The 18,993-nt window shown below is 45.2% G+C and overlaps 1 protein-coding gene across 1 annotated transcript in view; it reads left to right on the top strand.

Annotated features, from left to right (window-relative positions):
• The window catches only part of lrch1 (leucine-rich repeats and calponin homology (CH) domain containing 1), a gene marked incomplete at both ends in the record, with an annotated part of 209,233 nt that overhangs the window by 117,203 nt on the left and 73,037 nt on the right, over nucleotides 1-18,993 (top strand). The window contains 2 exon segments of the mRNA XM_083776022.1: nucleotides 10,320-10,456; nucleotides 12,664-12,804. Coding sequence (XP_083632148.1) covers nucleotides 10,320-10,456; nucleotides 12,664-12,804 — 278 coding nt within the window.

Here is an 18,993-nt window from a genome sequence, read left to right as displayed (position 1 = left end):
CTGATCTCAGGTCAGAATGGGTTCATCAGACCAGTGTGTGTCCGGCGGAAACCTCGTATGAATCTGATCTCAGGTCAGAATGGGTTCATCAGACCAGTGTGTGTCCAGTGGAAACCTCGTATGAATCTGATCTCAGGTCAGAATGGGTTAAAAAAGAAAGAAAAAGAGGTATTACTGAGCAGTTTGGTGTCCATTACTTCTCAAAGTGGGTCTCAGGCACCCCCCAGGGGTCCTTGAAGTGGTCTCAGGTGGTCCCCATCACCAGTAAAATGAGGAACAGTTTAATCTTAATCTTTAACCCTTATTTTAATGTATTTACAAGCTCACAACTCATCGCATTAGCGAGCTTTAATGTACATTTTGAAAAATCTTTTCTCATGGGGGTCCCTGGCACAACATTTTGGATGGGGGTCCGCAGCCAAATCAATTAGACTTTCCTTCAGATGAAAATGTTTGAGGAACACTGTTTTAAAAAGGTTTTTACAGAGCTGTAGTTTGATGCAGCAGTTTGGGACCCAGAGGCTAGTGTGGGCATTTGATGCAGCAGTTTGGGACCCAGAGGCTAGTGTGGGCATTTGATGCAGCAGTTTGGGACCCAGAGGCTAGTGTGGGCATTTGATGCAGCAGTTTGGGACCCAGAGGCTAGTGTGGGCATTTGATGCAGCAGTTTGGGACCCAGAGGCTAGTGTGTGCATTTGATGCAGCAGTTTGGGACCCAGAGGCTAGTATGGGCATTTGATGCAGCAGTTTGGGACCCAGAGGCTATAGTGTGGGCATTTGATGCAGCAGTTTGGGACCCAGAGGCTATAGTATGGGCATTTGATGCAGCAGTTTGGGACCCAGAGGCTAGTGTGGGCATTTGATGCAGCAGTTTGGGACCCAGAGGCTAGTGTGGGCATTTGATGCAGCAGTTTGGGACCCAGAGGCTAGTGTGGGCATTTGATGCAGCAGTTTGGGACCCAGAGGCTAGTGTGGGCATTTGATGCAGCAGTTTGGGACCCAGAGGCTATAGTATGGGCATTTGATGCAGCAGTTTGGGACCCAGAGGCTAGTGTGGGCATTTGATGCAGCAGTTTGGGACCCAGAGGCTAGTGTGGGCATTTGATGCAGCAGTTTGGGACCCAGAGGCTAGTGTGGGCATTTGATGCAGCAGTTTGGGACCCAGAGGCTAGTGTGGGCATTTGATGCAGCAGTTTGGGACCCAGAGGCTAGTGTGGGCATTTGATGCAGCAGTTTGGGACCCAGAGGCTAGTGTGGGCATTTGATGCAGCAGTTTGGGACCCAGAGGCTAGTGTGGGCATTTGATGCAGCAGTTTGGGACCCAGAGGCTAGTATGGGCATTTGATGCAGCAGTTTGGGACCCAGAGGCTAGTGTGGGCATTTGATGCAGCAGTTTGGAACCCAGAGGCTAGTGTGGGCATTTGATGCAGCAGTTTGGGACCCAGAGGCTAGTATGGGCATTTGATGCAGCAGTTTGGGACCCAGAGGCTAGTGTGGGCATTTGATGCAGCAGTTTGGGACCCAGAGGCTAGTGTGGGCATTTGGGGGGTCCTTCATATGGAGAATGAGGGCAAACCCTGTGAAGTGAATAGGAAACATGGGAAATAAAGGAACAACGTTTGACTCTTATGGAAATGTCTTGTGACATAATGTGACACGAAAGATGCTGTGACAAATGTCAACAACGACACAGTGTCACTGTGAGTGCGTGTCAACTGTCACCCGTGTTACATGCAGTCGTCTGGCAAACATGAAAGCACTTCAATAAAACCAGAGAGCAGTGCTTCATCTTGGAACGCTTTTCCAAACAAGATATGGTCCAGACTCCAGAGCAGCTAATTTCAGTGTCTCAACTTCATTCTTTTGCGGTTTTCTTGTATTACTGTATACTGTATATAATTTGTTTTTTTTGGTTTAAAAATTTTCTCCCAATTTAGTCCATGAATAATGGTTACTGTTGCAGATATGTGTTACATCCATTTATAACATATAAACATTATAGGGTTGACTTATTTTTGTCCAAAGTAGAATATTGTCATGGGCATGTACATTACAAATACAATGACTGCATAGTATACTGATCAAATTCCAGAAAACATTATTAACATAAAATCATCATCACGATAGTTTATTCATATCGTTGCCTTCGGGCAGAAACCCCTTCAAACAAACAAAAAATCTATTTAGTCATACTACTACAGTGTCACACAGAAGCGGAATAAATAGCCAATCTACGGGCTCAAAACATTGGAATTTGAATCCTGAAAAGTGGACTATAGTGTTGCACGATTCTTGCTCAAAATGTGAATCTTGATTGTTTTCCACAAGACTTGAGATCAGGATTCTCAAACGGTTCTAATTTTTGAGTGGTGCAACCACTCCAAGGAACAGCAATGTCCGTGTTCACCTACCTATGTGTCCGCCTATGTGACGTTAACCCACCTACCTATGTGACTATGACTATTAGTACCAATAGGGGCGCTGTTGTGCCAGAAACAGAGAGGGATAGTGCTGCACTGTTGCCTGCTAATGAGAGAGAGAGAGAGAGAGAGAGAGGGGGGAGTTGCACCACTCAGTTCACACGGGTGTGATTTTTTTCCCATGCAAATGTATATTGTCTTTAGTCAGTAGTTGCTGAACATTACTACAACTACTAATTCTGACTAAACCTCCTAACTCCATTGGATCCCCAAACTGTCGTTCAACTCAGTCGTTCAATTGTCGTTCAAAAGGCATATTATATTCCTTAATAAAGAAAGGTTTGACCATTGACAATACAGGGCCAGGCAATGGCATCTTTGTATGTGCGTTCCTCGGCCACGCGCGCGCAGACAGCATTTACATTCACAGTAAACCTTTACCACCCAATGATAGAACCGCAGACCTTTTGATTCATCCCTAGGAGGAACACGCTGTTCTTATCAGTTTAGCTCACCCGTTTAGAACATTGGATGCCTAAGACATGTATACAAGTCTTAAATAATAAGCAATAAAACCGGAATGCATGTGTTTGGTCCGTAACAGTCCTACAGTCATGAGTTCGACACCCTACACAAAACCCAACCCTAAACCTAACCTCACAGGAAGCCACGGGTAACAGTTTTAACCTGCCACGGGTTAGTTGTATGTAACCGGCCACGCATGTCGGGAGCCACGGGTCAGTTGTAACCTGCCGCAGGTTAATTGTAACCTGCCACACATGTCGCGAGCAACTGGTTAGTTTTAACCTGCCACACATGTCCGGAGCTGTTAGTATGTCTAACCAACGTATGCAGTAGGCACCCCTCTAAAACATGTATACACGTTGGCAGTGCCGTGGGGGATGTTCTGTGTGTGCGTGTGCGCGTGTGCATGTATAGTATGTATGTGTTAAATGCCTTATTTAAGCTAATTAGCAGGATAATGCTTGCTGATGTGAGCTATTTGGAGCTCTGCTCGGCTCTCCCTCATCAACTCCAGCCAAGAGTGTCGCCGTCTGCACATGATTTAAATTTCGCCGCACTGTTAGGGTTATGTAATATACTTTAATGACCTCCTTAGAGGCATGTCATTGGCAGGGTTAGGGCTTAGGGTTAGGGTTAGGGTTAGACCTCCTTAGAGGCATGTCATTGGCAGGGTTAGGGCCCTAACCCTGCCAATGACATGCCTCTAAGGAGGTCATTAAAGTATATTACAGAGAATAACCCTAAAGCCCTAACCCTGCCAACGACATGCCTCTAAGGAGGTCATAAAAGTATATTACAGAAAATAACCCTAACCCTAACCCTAACCCTACCAATGACATGCCTCTACCCTAACCCTGCCAATGACATGCCTCTAAGGAGGTCATACAAGTATATTACAGAAAACCCCTAAAGCCCTAACCCTGCCAATGACATGCCTCTAAGGAGGTCATACAAGTATATTACAGAAAACCCCTAAAGCCCTAACCCTGCCAATGACATGCCTCTAAGGAGGTCATACAAGTATATTACAGAAAACCCCTAAAGCCCTAACCCTGCCAATGACATGCCTCTAAGGAGGTCATAAAAGTATATTACAGAAAATAACCCTAACCCCAACCCTAACCTTAGGGTTAGGGTTAGGGGTTTTCTGTAATATACTTTCATGACCTCCTTAGAGGCATGTCATTGGCAGGGTTAGGGCTTAGGGCAGGGGTCGGCAACCCAAGATGTTGAATGAGCCATTTTCGACCAAAAAAATTAATTCAAAATCTATCTGGAGCCGCAAAAAAAATGTAAGCCTTAAAATGCTTATATAATGAAGACAACAGGGCTGCAAGTGGATATTAGCCTATCTATCAAAATAAAAAGTGCGCTATGGTTCAAGCCCGTTCGGAAATAGCGCACTGTGCAATGCAAACTAATAGGCGAGTGCGCTCCCGGTGCGCATTTCCGAACGCAGTCAACGCACCCTCCATTATTATGCCATGTTTTTTGCATTGTGTTCTTACCCGTTTAATGTGATTTCTGTGTGTGGACATCGCTGGAGAGCTTCTCAACATTGGGCATGTAAAATGTCACTTTAATCTTCACACACGACTGCAAGCTCTCATCGGTGAGGCGTGTGCGGTATTTGGATTTAATGTAGTTCATGTTTGAGAATATCTGCTCACAAAAGTACGTTGATCCAAAGATGGATAATACTCCAAATGCGAGTTTCTTCATGTTCACATAATTGTCTGGAAGAGCATTCCATGTTTTCCACACAAGTGTGTGGGAAGGCAGAAGGGAGCAAACTTTTAAGAAGTGGATCGCAGCTTTAAACTCCACCACTGCTGGCTGCTGCTTTGCTGTTTCGTTGCAACCCGGGAGATAATAAAACGTCTATATGACTCCTTCATATAGTCACCGTCTGTGAATGGCTTGCCACGTTTTATTTATTGTTTGATAGTTTGTCACTGCAGATTTAGCCATGGTGCGTCATGGCAACTGCAGCCTGTTTTACCCAATCGCTACATTTACATTGTAAACGTGTACATAAACATTCAGATTCCAAATATAAAGTCCTCGCCACATGTGCCACGGGTGTTAGAATGTTGCTGGTACAGCGATTAGCATTGCTGCATCCCGCGTTGTTTAATAAAAAGCATTTTTATCCGAGCAGTTATTTTGCCATTGGCTTTCAACTACGCGCCCCCACCCGGTGTGCAACTGTTTCCCAACCCCGTTTGAGAAAAGGGGCGCTCGGATAAAAATGCTTTTTATTAAACAACGCGGGATGCAGCAATGCTAATCGCTGTACCAGCACATTTCTAACTCCCGTGGCACATGTGGCGAGGACTTTATATTTTAAATCGGAATGTTTATATACACGTTTGGACTGCGATTGCGTAAAACAGGCTGCTGTTGCGTCATGACTGACAGTCATGTTTCAGGGCTATACTGCAGATTAAGCATACAGGCAATCCATCATAATATTTATTCTACACACTTTTTACAAAATTGGGAAACTTAAGAATGTTTCTGTCACGTTTGGCCTCCTACAGAAACCATAAATGAAAAAAAAAATGTGAAAAAATAAACATTATACATTTTCATAGATTCTTTTGTAATGCTACAGGGAGCCACTAGGGGAGTGCTCAAGAGCCGCAAGCGGCTCTTGAGCCGCCGGTTGCCGACCCCTGGCTTAGGGTTAGGGTTGGGGTTAGGGTTATTTTCTGTAATATACTTTTATGACCTCCTTAGAGGCATGTCATTGGCAGGGTTAGGGCTTTAGGGGTTTTCTGTAATATACTTGTATGACCTCCTTAGAGGCATGTCATTGGCAGGGTTAGGGCACCCTAACCCTGCCAATGACATGCCTCTAAGGAGGTCATGAAAGTATATTACAGAAAATAACCCTAACCCTAACCCTAACCCTAAGCCCTAACCCTGCCAATGACATGCCTCTAAGGAGGTCATAAAAGTATATTACAGAAAATAACCCTAACCCTAACCCTACCAATGACATGCCTCTAAGGAGGTCATAAAAGTATATTACAGAAAATAACCCTAACCCTCACCCTAATTAGGGTTAGGGTTAGGGTTATTTTCTGTAATATACTTTTATGACCTCCTTAGAGGCATGTCATTGGTAGGGTTAGGGTTAGGGTTAGGGTTAGGGTTAGGGTTAATGACCTCCTTAGAGGCATGTCATTGGTAGGGTTAGGGTTAGGGTTAGGGTTAGGGTTAGGGTTAGGGTTAATGACCTCCTTAGAGGCATGTCATTGGCAGCGAGCGAGTGCAAGACAAGCGGCGGCTTTCTTTTCTCTAGCTGCCCAAAAACCATCAGCTTTGTATTCGTCGCACAGCTGGTTCTGGTCATTTAATATAAAATAATTCAAAACAAAAAAAACATGTATATCTGAGGTCTATTTGGGTCCGTTTCATTTGTGTACTCACAGGGTTAATCAGACCAGTGTGTGTCCAGTGGAAACCTCGTATGAATCTGATCCCAGGTCAGAATGGGTTAAATGAACGCTCATTATTTCCATGTTGTGAATGTGCGCGCCTCCTCTCTCCTCCCACGCTGCCTGGGTCACTGTGGTTATTTTTAACCTCTCTGGCTCCATAGAGGCTTTCTGGAACAGTTAGTGCTGTCTTTCTGTTTATGTCTCCATCTCTCAAAGAAATGTATTTCTTACCCCATTTTTCTCCCCAATTTAGTCATTAAATGACTGCCTACCTAGATATGTCCATTACCGCCCCATCAGGTCCTCCAATGCTGGCCTACTTGAAGTGCCTAAAAGAATGTGCACAAAAAAATATGGTGAGGCAGCTTTTTGCTTCTACAGCCTGGAATAAACTTCCATTCGAGCTCAGACACGCACCCTCTGTAGACATTTTTAAATCTCAACTCAAGACTCACCTCTTCACTCTTGCTTTTTAGTTGAGTTTTACTATGCACGTTCCCACCCTGCCCTGACTGATTGCTGCATCTGGTGTTTTTATTAGTTTTTATTTATTTTATGTTCTTATATTCAATTTTGTTCTTTGCCATTGTTCTATCATTTTAACTACTTGTGTTTTATTGTTTTATATTTTTGTGTCCTGCCCTGTGAAGCACGTTGAGCTGCATTTATGTATGAAAGGTGCTATACAAATAAAGTTTATTATTATTATGCCAATTGATTCCTCCCCACACAAAACTGTTGTGTTGTCACTGCTGTCGTATCCTACTGACTCACCTCTGCCAGTGAGGAGCCCCCACCGGGAGGACATACTGTCGTATCCTACTGACTCACCTCTGCCAGTGAGGAGCCCCAGCCTGTAGGAATGTGAGCTCAAACTCACAATGCAAAGTCTTGTTTTTAAGAGTGTTGCACAAACGTCAGTAGCATTACAAATTAAAAAAAAAAAACACCCTTAATTAAACTATTAGATTTCTCTCCCTCTATTTCCCATTGCAATTGCATTTGTCCTATTATGTAATGCCAGTGCCGCTATTCTAAAGCTCCCTCAGGTACATTTCAGCAATGGTAGGTAGATCTGATCATTTTAAAAGTTGCTCTCAACAAGTCATAAAAGTGTGGGCACCCCTGGAACAGAGGACCATTCCATTTAGGCTGTAGGGTTACTTATATACTGGAACAGAGGATCCTTCCATTTAGGCTGTAGGGTTACTTATATACTGGAACAGAGGATCATTCCATTTAGGCTGTAGGGTTACTTATATACTGGAATAGAGGATCCTTCCATTTAGGCTGTAGGGTTACTTATATACTGGAACAGAGGATCCTTCCATTTAGGCTGTAGGGTTACTTATATACTGGAACAGAGGATCATTCCATTTAGGCTGTAGGGTTACTTATATACTGGAACAGAGGATCATTCCATTTAGGCTGTAGGGTTACTTATATACTGGAACAGAGGATCATTCCATTTAGGCTGTAGGGTTACTTATATACTGGAACAGAGGATCATTCCATTTAGGGTGTAGGGTTACTTATGTACTGGAACAGAGGATCATTCCATTTAGGCTGTAGGGTTACTTATATACTGGAACAGAGGACCATTCCATTTAGGCTGTAGGGTTACTTATATACTGGAACAGAGGATCATTCCATTTAGGCTGTAGGGTTACTTATATACTGGAACAGAGGATCATTCCATTTAGGCTGTAGGGTTACTTATATACTGGAACAGAGGACCATTCCATTTAGGCTGTAGGGTTACTTATATACTGGAACAGAGGATCATTCCATTTAGGGTGTAGGGTTACTTATGTACTGGAACAGAGGATCATTCCATTTAGGCTGTAGGGTTACTTATATACTGGAACAGAGGATCATTCCATTTAGGCTGTAGGGTTACTTATATACTGGAACAGAGGATCATTCCATTTAGGGTGTAGGGTTACTTATGTACTGGAACAGAGGATCATTCCATTTAGGCTGTAGGGTTACTTATATACTGGAACAGAGGATCATTCCATTTAGGCTGTAGGGTTACTTATATACTGGAACAGAGGATCCTTCCATTTAGGCTGTAGGGTTACTTATATACTGGAACAGAGGATCATTCCATTTAGGCTGTAGGGTTACTTATATACTGGAATAGAGGACCATTCCATTTAGGCTGTAGGGTTACTTATATACTGGAACAGAGGACCCTTCCATTTAGGCTGTAGGGTTACTTATATACTGGAACAGAGGACCATTCCATTTAGGCTGTAGGGTTACTTATATACTGGAACAGAGGACCATTCCATTTAGGCTGCAGGGTTACTTATATACTGGAACAGAGGACCATTCCATTTAGGCTGTAGGGTTACTTATATACTGGAATAGAGGATCATTCCATTTAGGCTGTAGGGTTACTTATATACTGGAACAGAGGATCATTCCATTTAGGCTGTAGGGTTACTTATATACTGGAACAGAGGATCATTCCATTTAGGCTGTAGGGTTACTTATATACTGGAACAGAGGATCATTCCATTTAGGCTGTAGGGTTACTTATATACTGGAATAGAGGATCCTTCCATTTAGGCTGTAGGGTTACTTATATACTGGAACAGAGGATCCTTCCATTTAGGCTGTAGGGTTACTTATATACTGGAACAGAGGATCCTTCCATTTAGGCTGTAGGGTTACTTATATACTATTTTTTCAAATGATGCCAATCTCTTGTTTTTTTTGCATGATTCGGCTAAGAGATTGGTAGTCGAATAAGTCTCCCTCGATCGATTAGTCGACTATTTGGCTAATCGAGGTCAGGTCCTTAAATGTGACCAGTGCCAGTGATTTGAACCACAAGTCGCCAACTCTGTTATGTCACTATATAACGAAATACATTCTTTCTTTTTTTTTTTGTGGTTTTCGTTTTTAGCCACATTACCACAGCTGGAATGTTAAAGAATGTTTTTATTCCATCAGAAAGTCGTTTTAGTGTCATTAAGTCGTTGTAATTACGTTGCAAAAATGTCTCTATAATGAAAGATTATTTTCCGTATGTTGGGGGTGTGAACATTCCTGCACGTATTTACATAGAGCTATTGGTGTTTTTCAGACAGCTGATGTTGTCTATACAGTAAGACACTTAACCCATTCTGACCTGAGATCAGATTCATACGAGGTTTCCACTGGACACACACTGGGTCTGATTAACCCATTCTGACCTGAGATCAGATTCATACGAGGTTTCCACTGGACACACACTGGTCTGATTAAGCTGTGTATTCCTATGGGGGGGGCCGACAAAATAATCCTGTGAAGAAACGCCACATTGACTCGTCATGAAAGAAATAATAAAATAAAATGAACTAAAAACTAACCAAATAAATATTTTAGGCATTAAAAATCACGATATAATTATGAGTGAATGTTTTTTTTTGCCCACCCCTACTGTCTAGTGTCTACACTGATTCCGCTAACATTTAAAATACGCTCCTGTTGTGTACATACTGTAACACTCAGGTTGTGTTCGTCTAGTGTGGGAACTCGAGAATAAAGCAATTAGAAAACCATTTTCGTTCCCAACTCTTTTATATCTAATTAGGGCCGACGTTTACACGTAGAGGACTCGGTCCAGGCACTCTGCTGCAAGCAATTACAAACCCCCACGGAGTCTGCCTTATTAGTCATGGGGAAAAAGAATACAATATGTCGACTCTATTGTTCAATCGAGGGGAAAGATTACAGAATCGCTGTGCCGACGAGAGGCAGAGATACTGTCTCCCAAGTCCTTATTGATTTGAGTTATCATAACAAGCCCACCGAGTATATAACTAATGAGAATGAGCATGTACGTGCGTGCGTGCGTAGTCTCATGGAACCATGGGGTATGTTGAATGTCCTCCTGAAGCTGTTGTCTGATTGCTCTGATCTGTCTTTGCAGACTTGGCAGAACTTCCTCTGGTGAAGTTTGACTTCTCGTGTAACAAGGTGTCCACCATCCCGGTGTGCTACAGGAAGATGTCCCAGCTCCAGACGCTACGCCTGGAGAACAACCCCCTACAGAGCCCCCCCGCACAGGTACTGACCAACCCCCTACAGAGCCCCCCCGCACAGGTACACTGACCAACCCCCTACAGAGCCCCCCCGCACAGGTACACTGACACACCTCTACAGAGCCCCCCCCACACAGGTACACTGACACACCTCTACAGAGCCCCCCCGCACAGGTACTGACCAACCCCCTACAGAGCCCCCCCCACACAGGTACACTGACCAACCCCCTACAGAGCCCCCCCGCACAGGTACACTGACCAACCCCCTACAGAGCCCCCCCACACAGGTACACTGACACACCCCTACAGAGCCCCCCCACACAGGTACACTGACACACCTCTACAGAGCCCCCCCACACAGGTACACTGACACACCTCTACAGAGCCCCCCCACACAGGTACACTGACACACCCCTACAGAGCCCCCCCCACACAGGTACACTGACACACCCCTACAGAGCCCCCCCACACAGGTACACTGACACACCTCTACAGAGCCCCCCCCACACAGGTACACTGACCAACCCCCTACAGAGCCCCCCCCACACAGGTACACTGACACACCCCTACAGAGCCCCCCCCGCACAGGTACACTGACCAACCCCCTACAGAGCCCCCCCACACAGGTACACTGACCAACCCCCTACAGAGCCCCCCCACACAGGTACACTGACACACCTCTACAGAGCCCCCCCACACAGGTACACTGACACACCCCCTACAGAGCCCCCCCACACAGGTACACTGACCAACCCCCTACAGAGCCCCCCCACACAGGTACACTGACACACCTCTACAGAGCCCCCCCCACACAGGTACACTGACACACCTCTACAGAGCCCCCCCCACACAGGTACACTGACACACCTCTACAGAGCCCCCCCACACAGGTACACTGACACACCCCCTACAGAGCCCCCCCCACACAGGTACACTGACACACCTCTACAGAGCCCCCCCCACACAGGTACACTGACCAACCCCCTACAGAGCCCCCCCACACAGGTACACTGACACACCTCTACAGAGCCCCCCCACACAGGTACACTGACACACCTCTACAGAGCCCCCCCCACACAGGTACACTGACACACCTCTACAGAGCCCCCCCACACAGGTACACTGACCAACCCCCTACAGAGCCCCCCCACACTCACTCCAGAGGGGCCACAGTGCATGTTACTGTCGTAGCAAAAATAGCCGATCTACAAGCTCATTTTGAGCTTGTAGATCGGCTATTTTTGCTATATTTGAATTGAAAACCTGAATAATTCTTTGCTATTTTTGAATTGGAATCCTGAAAAGTAACCTTTTTTATTGAATTTCAAATGCATTTAAGTTATGTTAACTTTCTGAAATGTTAACATAACTACATTGGACACAAAAAGACAATAACATGTTAATACTAGTCATGAAGTGCTAGTCATTTAATACTAGTCATGAAGTAATTAAAGCAGGTTTGGAATTGTAAACAGCTGAAATCAATACTAGTCTATATCAGTATTCTGACATTAACCTGAGGGCCGCATTAAGTGAAGGTGGGGGCCGCATGTGGCCCCCGGGCCGCCAGTTGCCCACCCCTGCTCTACGAAGTTACAATCAGCCCCTCTATGGAATAAATATACCTACTGTTAGGGAAGCACCGATCCGGCTTTTTGGCATTCGATACCGATTTGGATACATGGGGGTCCAGTATCTGCCGATACAGAGTACCGATCCGATAGCCCCCACAAAGAAACGTAATAACCTACTAAGCTGTATGCCTCACTGTGTGGAGTCTGGAATCATTATTTTGTGTAAGGCAACATCAAGGCTTGACTTAAACATTACTTTCCCAACTTTGTAAAACAAAATGTAACAAACACAGATATAAATGCACTGAATTATTTATTAAATAACTGTGCAACAATTAGACCAGGTTAATGTGTGAGCAGGCTAGCCTGGCTGCATTCCACATGTTATACTGTCAATACTACACTGCTGTGTCACAGAGGAGTTGTTTTCATACTGTAATTACACATAATTATCGGATCGGATCGGATAATGGATCGGCCCATTTGCCACCGATACCCGATCTAGAATTTTAGCCTGGATCGGCGCCGATCTCCGATACGAGTATCGGATCGGTGCATCCCTACCTACTGTACCTTGAAGCGTACCTTAGTATATTATGGGATCAATGCACGTGATGTGATTGAGTGTAATTGGTTCTGAACTCATCTCTTCCATCAGATCTGCATCAAAGGTAAAGTTCACATCTTCAAGTACCTGAGCATGGAGGCGTGTCGGAGCGAGAAGATGCCCGACTCCTCCCTCTATCTGCCCATCATAGAACGCCTCGGCCTATCACGGCCCACCACCGGCAGGTCAGTTGTGTGGTCTCTCTCTCAGCCTATCGCGGCCCAGTCAATGTCACCTCAGTTATCGAGTCAGCCTATCACGGGCCGCAGGGCGGCAGGTCATTTTTGTCGGCTGCCGCTGAGTCGACGTGTGATCGGAGTTCATCTGACAGTGAGGTATTTTATGCACGTTTAGGAATGAGTGTTGGACACCCCCGACACTAACCCATATTTCAGCCGTGGGGTGTGTGTGTGGGTGTGTGTGTGTGTGTGTGTGTGTGTGTGTGTGTGTGTGTGTGTGTGTGTGTGTGTGTGTGTGTGTGTGTGTGTACTCTCCAGTTTCATGGGAGTCAAGTCAGAAAGCCTCCACTGTGCTGTTCACTCCTCTGCCTCCCTGCCTGAGAGAGCAGAGGGTTTTTAGAGCAGTGGTTTTCAACCAGTGGCAACCAGTGGTCCTCCAGGGGGTTCCAGCCGGTCCCCAGCTAAATGACGGAGAGTTGGTAACCAAATGGACCCTGACTTATAACTTTTGAGAGCTTAAACGAAATGAAATGGTTTCACTCTATGCTCTCAAGAGTTAAATTATTGTTAAACATTACTTACGGTAATTTACAAGATGTTTACACAATTAGAGAATGTAGAAGAATTGTTATCTTGATCAACGTTTGCCTGTTATCTCTCCTAATGGTACCACCGTACCACATCAGTACAGTACCTGTTATCTCTCCTAATGGTACCACATCAGTACAGCCTGTTATCTACAGTACCTGTTATCTACAGTACCTGTTATCTCTCCTAATGGTACCACCGTACCACATCAGTACAGTACCTGTTATCTCTCCTAATGGTACCACCATACCACATCAGTACAGCCTGTTATCTACAGTACCTGTTATCTACAGTACCTGTTATCTCTCCTAATGGTACCACCGTACCACATCAGTACAGTACCTGTTATCTCTCCTAATGGTACCACCGTACCACATCAGTACAGTACCTGTTATCTCTCCTAATGGTACCACCATACCACATCAGTACAGCCTGTTATCTACAGTACCTGTTATCTACAGTACCTGTTATCTCTCCTAATGGTACCACCGTACCACATCAGTACAGTACCTGTTATCTCTCCTAATGGTACCACCGTACCACATCAGTACAGTACCTGTTATCTCTCCTAATGGTACCACCATACCACATCAGTACAGTACCTGTTATCTCTCCTAATGGTACCACCATACCACATCAGTACAGTACCTGTTATCTCTCCTAATGGTACCACCATACCACATCAGTACAGTACCTGTTATCTCTCCTAATGGTACCACCATACCACATCAGTACAGTACCTGTTATCTCTCCTAATGGTACCACCATACCACATCAGTACAGTACCTGTTATCTACAGTACCTGTTATCTACAGTACCTGTTATCTCTCCTAATGGTACCACCGTACCACATCAGTACAGTACCTGTTATCTCTCCTAATGGTACCACCGTACCACATCAGTACAGTACCTGTTATCTCTCCTAATGGTACCACCGTACCACATCAGTACAGCCTGTTATCTCTCCTAATGGTACCACCATACCACATCAGTACAGTACCTGTTATCTCTCCTAATGGTACCACCATACCACATCAGTACAGTACCTGTTATCTACAGTACCTGTTATCTACAGTACCTGTTATCTCTCCTAATGGTACCACCGTACCACATCAGTACAGTACCTGTTATCTCTCCTAATGGTACCACCGTACCACATCAGTACAGTACCTGTTATCTCTCCTAATGGTACCACCGTACCACATCAGTACAGCATGGAATTGTGTATGTAATTGAATCCAACGATAACAAAATATTCGTTAGTTTTCGGTCTGAGCGGCTAAATCTCATCAAATGGTGGTCCGTGGCTCAAATAGCGAATAATGAATGGGCCTTGATATGAAAAGAGTGTTTTAGAGGATGTTTTAGAGGATGTTGTGCTCTGTTCTCTCTGCCCACTACAACACCTGACCCCTTGCCTCCTTTCCCTCGACCCTCTGCTCGAACGCATGGGCGGGGAAAAAAAATGGCCGTCATTGTCCTGGAAAAGCTCACACAGGCTAGACAGACATGCACACACACACAACACCAACATACATGCAACTCATAACACATCCTTTCTTTCTTTCCTGTCACGTCTCTCCCTCTCTCTCCGAGACCCTCCCACACCCCCCCCCCCCCACAGAGGAGGAAAGGGAGGGAGGAAGAGAGCCCATAATGTGGAACAAAGACCCTACAATAAAGCCACTGTTCAGCCTGAAGGATACAGTATGCTCCCAACGAACTACACGTGGATCCAAGTTATCAGTCGCCACAACTTATTTCAGTCATTTCGTCAAACTAGCAATATGTTCAGAAGCATCGTCCATAAAATCTTAACACTTATACCGCCATTGCCGAAGTCCTTTGTCAATTGAAGCCTGATTTTGATACTAATAATAATCCACTTCCGGTCGACTGAAAATGTGGCTTTTCAAAATAAGAGTTTGACTGGAATAAATGCTGCATGGCGTGAATTAGGTCCTAATCTTTCAATAAATGATAGCCCAAAATGGGTCAATGTTCTCAGCATAATTATTTCATATAAAAGCAAAGGTTAAAGCCTCAATCTGTGATTTCTTCACCTGGTTGGCAGTACTGTATGTAGAACGGCACCAACGATACAAAACAATGTGTTCATTGTTTAGGAATCAGCGCTGTGGGAGGCTCCTTTCACACTGATTCATAAATCGCACTTTAGGACTTTAGGTTGTTCAAACATTTTCAGTCGTGAGAAAACCTATGTTTCTATATCGGAGGTTCTCAAACCTTTTCATGTCAAGGACCCCAAATATTATATGTATTTTGCTGCCGGACCCCCATCTGAAAATATGTTTGTTCCATGCAGGGACCCCCCCCCCCAGAAGCAATGCTTTGAGCTATTATATTCAAAGATTTGCACACATTTTCACAATTAAAAAACTAGAGCAGATCTGCTATTTTTCAATAGCCAAATTAATGGGGAGAGATAGCACACACTTTGTTACAAAAAAATAATAATGATGTCAGAGCATGTCGGAGATTGATGTAGATTAGAATCACAGTTCCAGCAGTGTACTGTATACTGTGTACTGTACTGTATACTGTGTACTGTACTGTGTACTGTGCAGTGTCAGGGTCTTATATACACTGAGAACCCAGGAGTGCAGTCGCAGGCAGCGAGGATAAAACACTTTAGTCCTCCTCACCACATTGTCTTCGGTCCAGGAAGCCGTCCGTTAACCTGACGCTGCCAGATGAGGGCGGTATTGGGTAACCATAGCCTGACCTAAGCAGAGACATTTCTGGTCTAGAGGGGCGGGTCGCGCCTCAGAAATGCGCGCACCCTGATTGGATCTCATCGATCTGTCCGTCACCCCCGGCCCCTCCTCTCCCCCCTAGTGCAGCGCTACGTCACATCATTTAGAGCGACGCCCACCCGGAAGGGTTGACTCCCACTTTTAGACTGGTTCAGCCCACGGCTTTTTCCAGGCTTTCATCTTTCGCGCAGACGAAATGAAAGCCTGGGTATCGAGGCTAGGGTAACCATGTTCCCCAACACAGCACTCATCTGGGATCTCTCAGGGAGTTGAGCTGACACCAATCCGTTCCGTACCGAACCAATCAGCGTGAGCTAAGGGCGGGATATGTGCGAAACCGGATGTGAAGCTATATAGACACGTCAATATGATTGGTTGTGTTTGCACGCCCACACGGTGATAGACAGACGGTCCCATCCAATCATCTACCAAGTATCTTGAAAAAAAGGAACAGCCCCGTCATCGAATTTGCTTCCGCGATCCCAGATCCCAATAAGCTGTGAAACAAATTTGTGTAGCAAGCTTCTTGGATCTGGCAGCGTCAGGTTAGCCGTGCGTGCCCAAACCAAAAAAAGGTCTGTAGTCTTAATAGGGCATGTACTGTATATCCATAACGGCCTTACTGTGACATAACATAACACACAGTAGAGTTGCCATGCTGACCTGTGTGGCTTAGGAACTTAAAAAAAAAAGAAAAAGCGATATGAGATGTTTTATATCAGGTATCAAATACTGTATATCAGTGTTTCTCCCTTTTTAACCCATTCTGAAAGGGCACCCATTTTGGGTGTCGGCATCATGTTATGCTTTAGCTATTGAAAAACAGCAGATCTTCAAGCTCATATCGCGCCACCGAGTGGCGCGCTATGAGCTTGTAGGTCTGCTATTTTTTGAAAAATCTAAGAACGACTGACATTTTTTAGAATCTGATCTCAGGTCAGAATGGGTTAATCAGACCAGTGTGTGTCCAGTGGAAACCTCGTGTGAATCTGATCTCAGGTCAGAATGGGTTAAGTCAAGGGACCCACAAATCGGCCATGTGTTTGGCCGCAGACTCCCATCAAAAAAACGATGTTGTGCCAGGAACCTCCAGAACCAGGAACCTCCAGAACCAGGAACCAGGAACCTCCAGAACCAGGAACCAGGAACCTCCAGAACCAGGAACCAGGAACCTCCAGAACCAGGAACCTCCAGAACCAGGAACCAGGAACCTCCAGAACCAGGAACCTCCAGAACCAGGAACCTCCAGAACCAGGAACCTCCAGAAAATGTTATTTTTTACAGCTGATTTATAAGCTCAGACCGGCACAAAGTGAATAGCCAAAGTATAAAATACAACCTGCCCCAAAGATGATGGTGACCCTATGACCCTATGACCCTATGACCCTATGACCCTATGACCCTATGATGGTGACCCTATGACCCTATGACCCTATGACCCTATGACCCTATGACCCTATGACCCTATGATGGTGACCCTACCTTGAGAAAAAAGGCTGTACATGGTGTGGTCTGCTTCAAGACTTCATGATTCGAGTGGCACATTTAGTGCCGAAGTGCATCAAAATAGAAGCTCCGGGGTGCCAGAGTTGTCTGATCGCTTTTACTCTGAAAGCCATGAACCGGAAAACACTTTCCTAAAAAGTTGACTTTACAAAGAGACCTCACATCCCGATCATCTTAATTATTTTTTTTACGCTCCAAAAAACGTTCATATTTGCGGGAGAGACGGATGAGGAGCAGAAATGAAGCGCCAGCATATCGATCCATTCATCACCGCGGGAGAGCGCCCTGGATTAGGAGATACGAGTCATTCTTTTCCGCCCGCGCTAACATGGGAGTCAATGACAAGCTAATTGTTGCACTGAGCGTTAGCATACGGAAAGCGAAATGCGAAAAAAAAATAGGAAAAAATTCTGAATATTCTCATCTCGCCCCGCGTCGCTGGGACGTCGCTAGGACGTCCACAGACGTCGTAGGCACTAATATTTCGGGATCCTTATGACGGCCTCATGCGTCCTACGAACTGAAACGGTTAAAGGAGAGGCAGACTGTGAAGCTGTGAATGTGGGTAACATGGTGGGGGGGGGGAGGAATATGGTGTGGAAGCAATTACAGTACACTTTATCGCTCAGTTACCCAGAGACTCCTACTAATAGATCACTTCCCTCTGAGAGAGAGAGAGAGAGAGAGAGAGAGAGAGAGAGAGACTCTACTTAGTACATCACTTCCTCTCTGGAGAGAGAGAGAGGAGAGAGAGAGATGAGAGAGAGAGAGGAGAGGAGAGAGAGAGAGAGAGAGAGAGACTCTACTTAGTAGATCACTTCCTCTGAGAGAGAGAGAGAGAGAGAGAGAGAGACAGAGAGAGAGAGAGAGAGAGACTCTACTTAGTAGATCACTTCCCTCTGAGAGAGAGAGAGAGAGAGAGAGGAGAGAGAGAGAGAGAGAGAGAGACAGAGAGAGAGAGAGAGAGAGAGAGAGAGAGAGAGAGAGAGAGACAGAGAGAGAGAGAGACAGAGAGAGAGAGAGAGAGAGAGAAGAGAGAGAGAGAGAGAGAGACAGAGAGAGAGAGAGAGAGAGAGAGAGAGAGAGAGAGAGAGACAGAGAGAGAGAGACTCTACTTAGTAGATCACTTCCCTCTCTGAGAGTGAGAGAGAGAGAGAGAGAGAAGAGACAGAGAGAGAGAGAGAGAGAGAAGAGAGAGAGAGACAGAGAGAGAGAAGAGAGAGAGAGGAGACGCTACTTAGTAGATCACTTCCTCTCTGAGAGAGAGAGAGAGAGAGAGAGAGAGAGAGACAGAGAGAGAGAGAGAGAGAGAGAGAGAGACAGAGAGAGAG

Source organism: Protomyctophum parallelum (assembly GCF_964188405.1).
Source record: "Protomyctophum parallelum genome assembly, chromosome: 11".
Classification (NCBI taxonomy): domain Eukaryota; kingdom Metazoa; phylum Chordata; class Actinopteri; order Myctophiformes; family Myctophidae; genus Protomyctophum; species Protomyctophum parallelum.
Note: the sequence above shows the minus strand (reverse complement) of the source record. Positions and strands in the feature narration are given on the sequence as shown.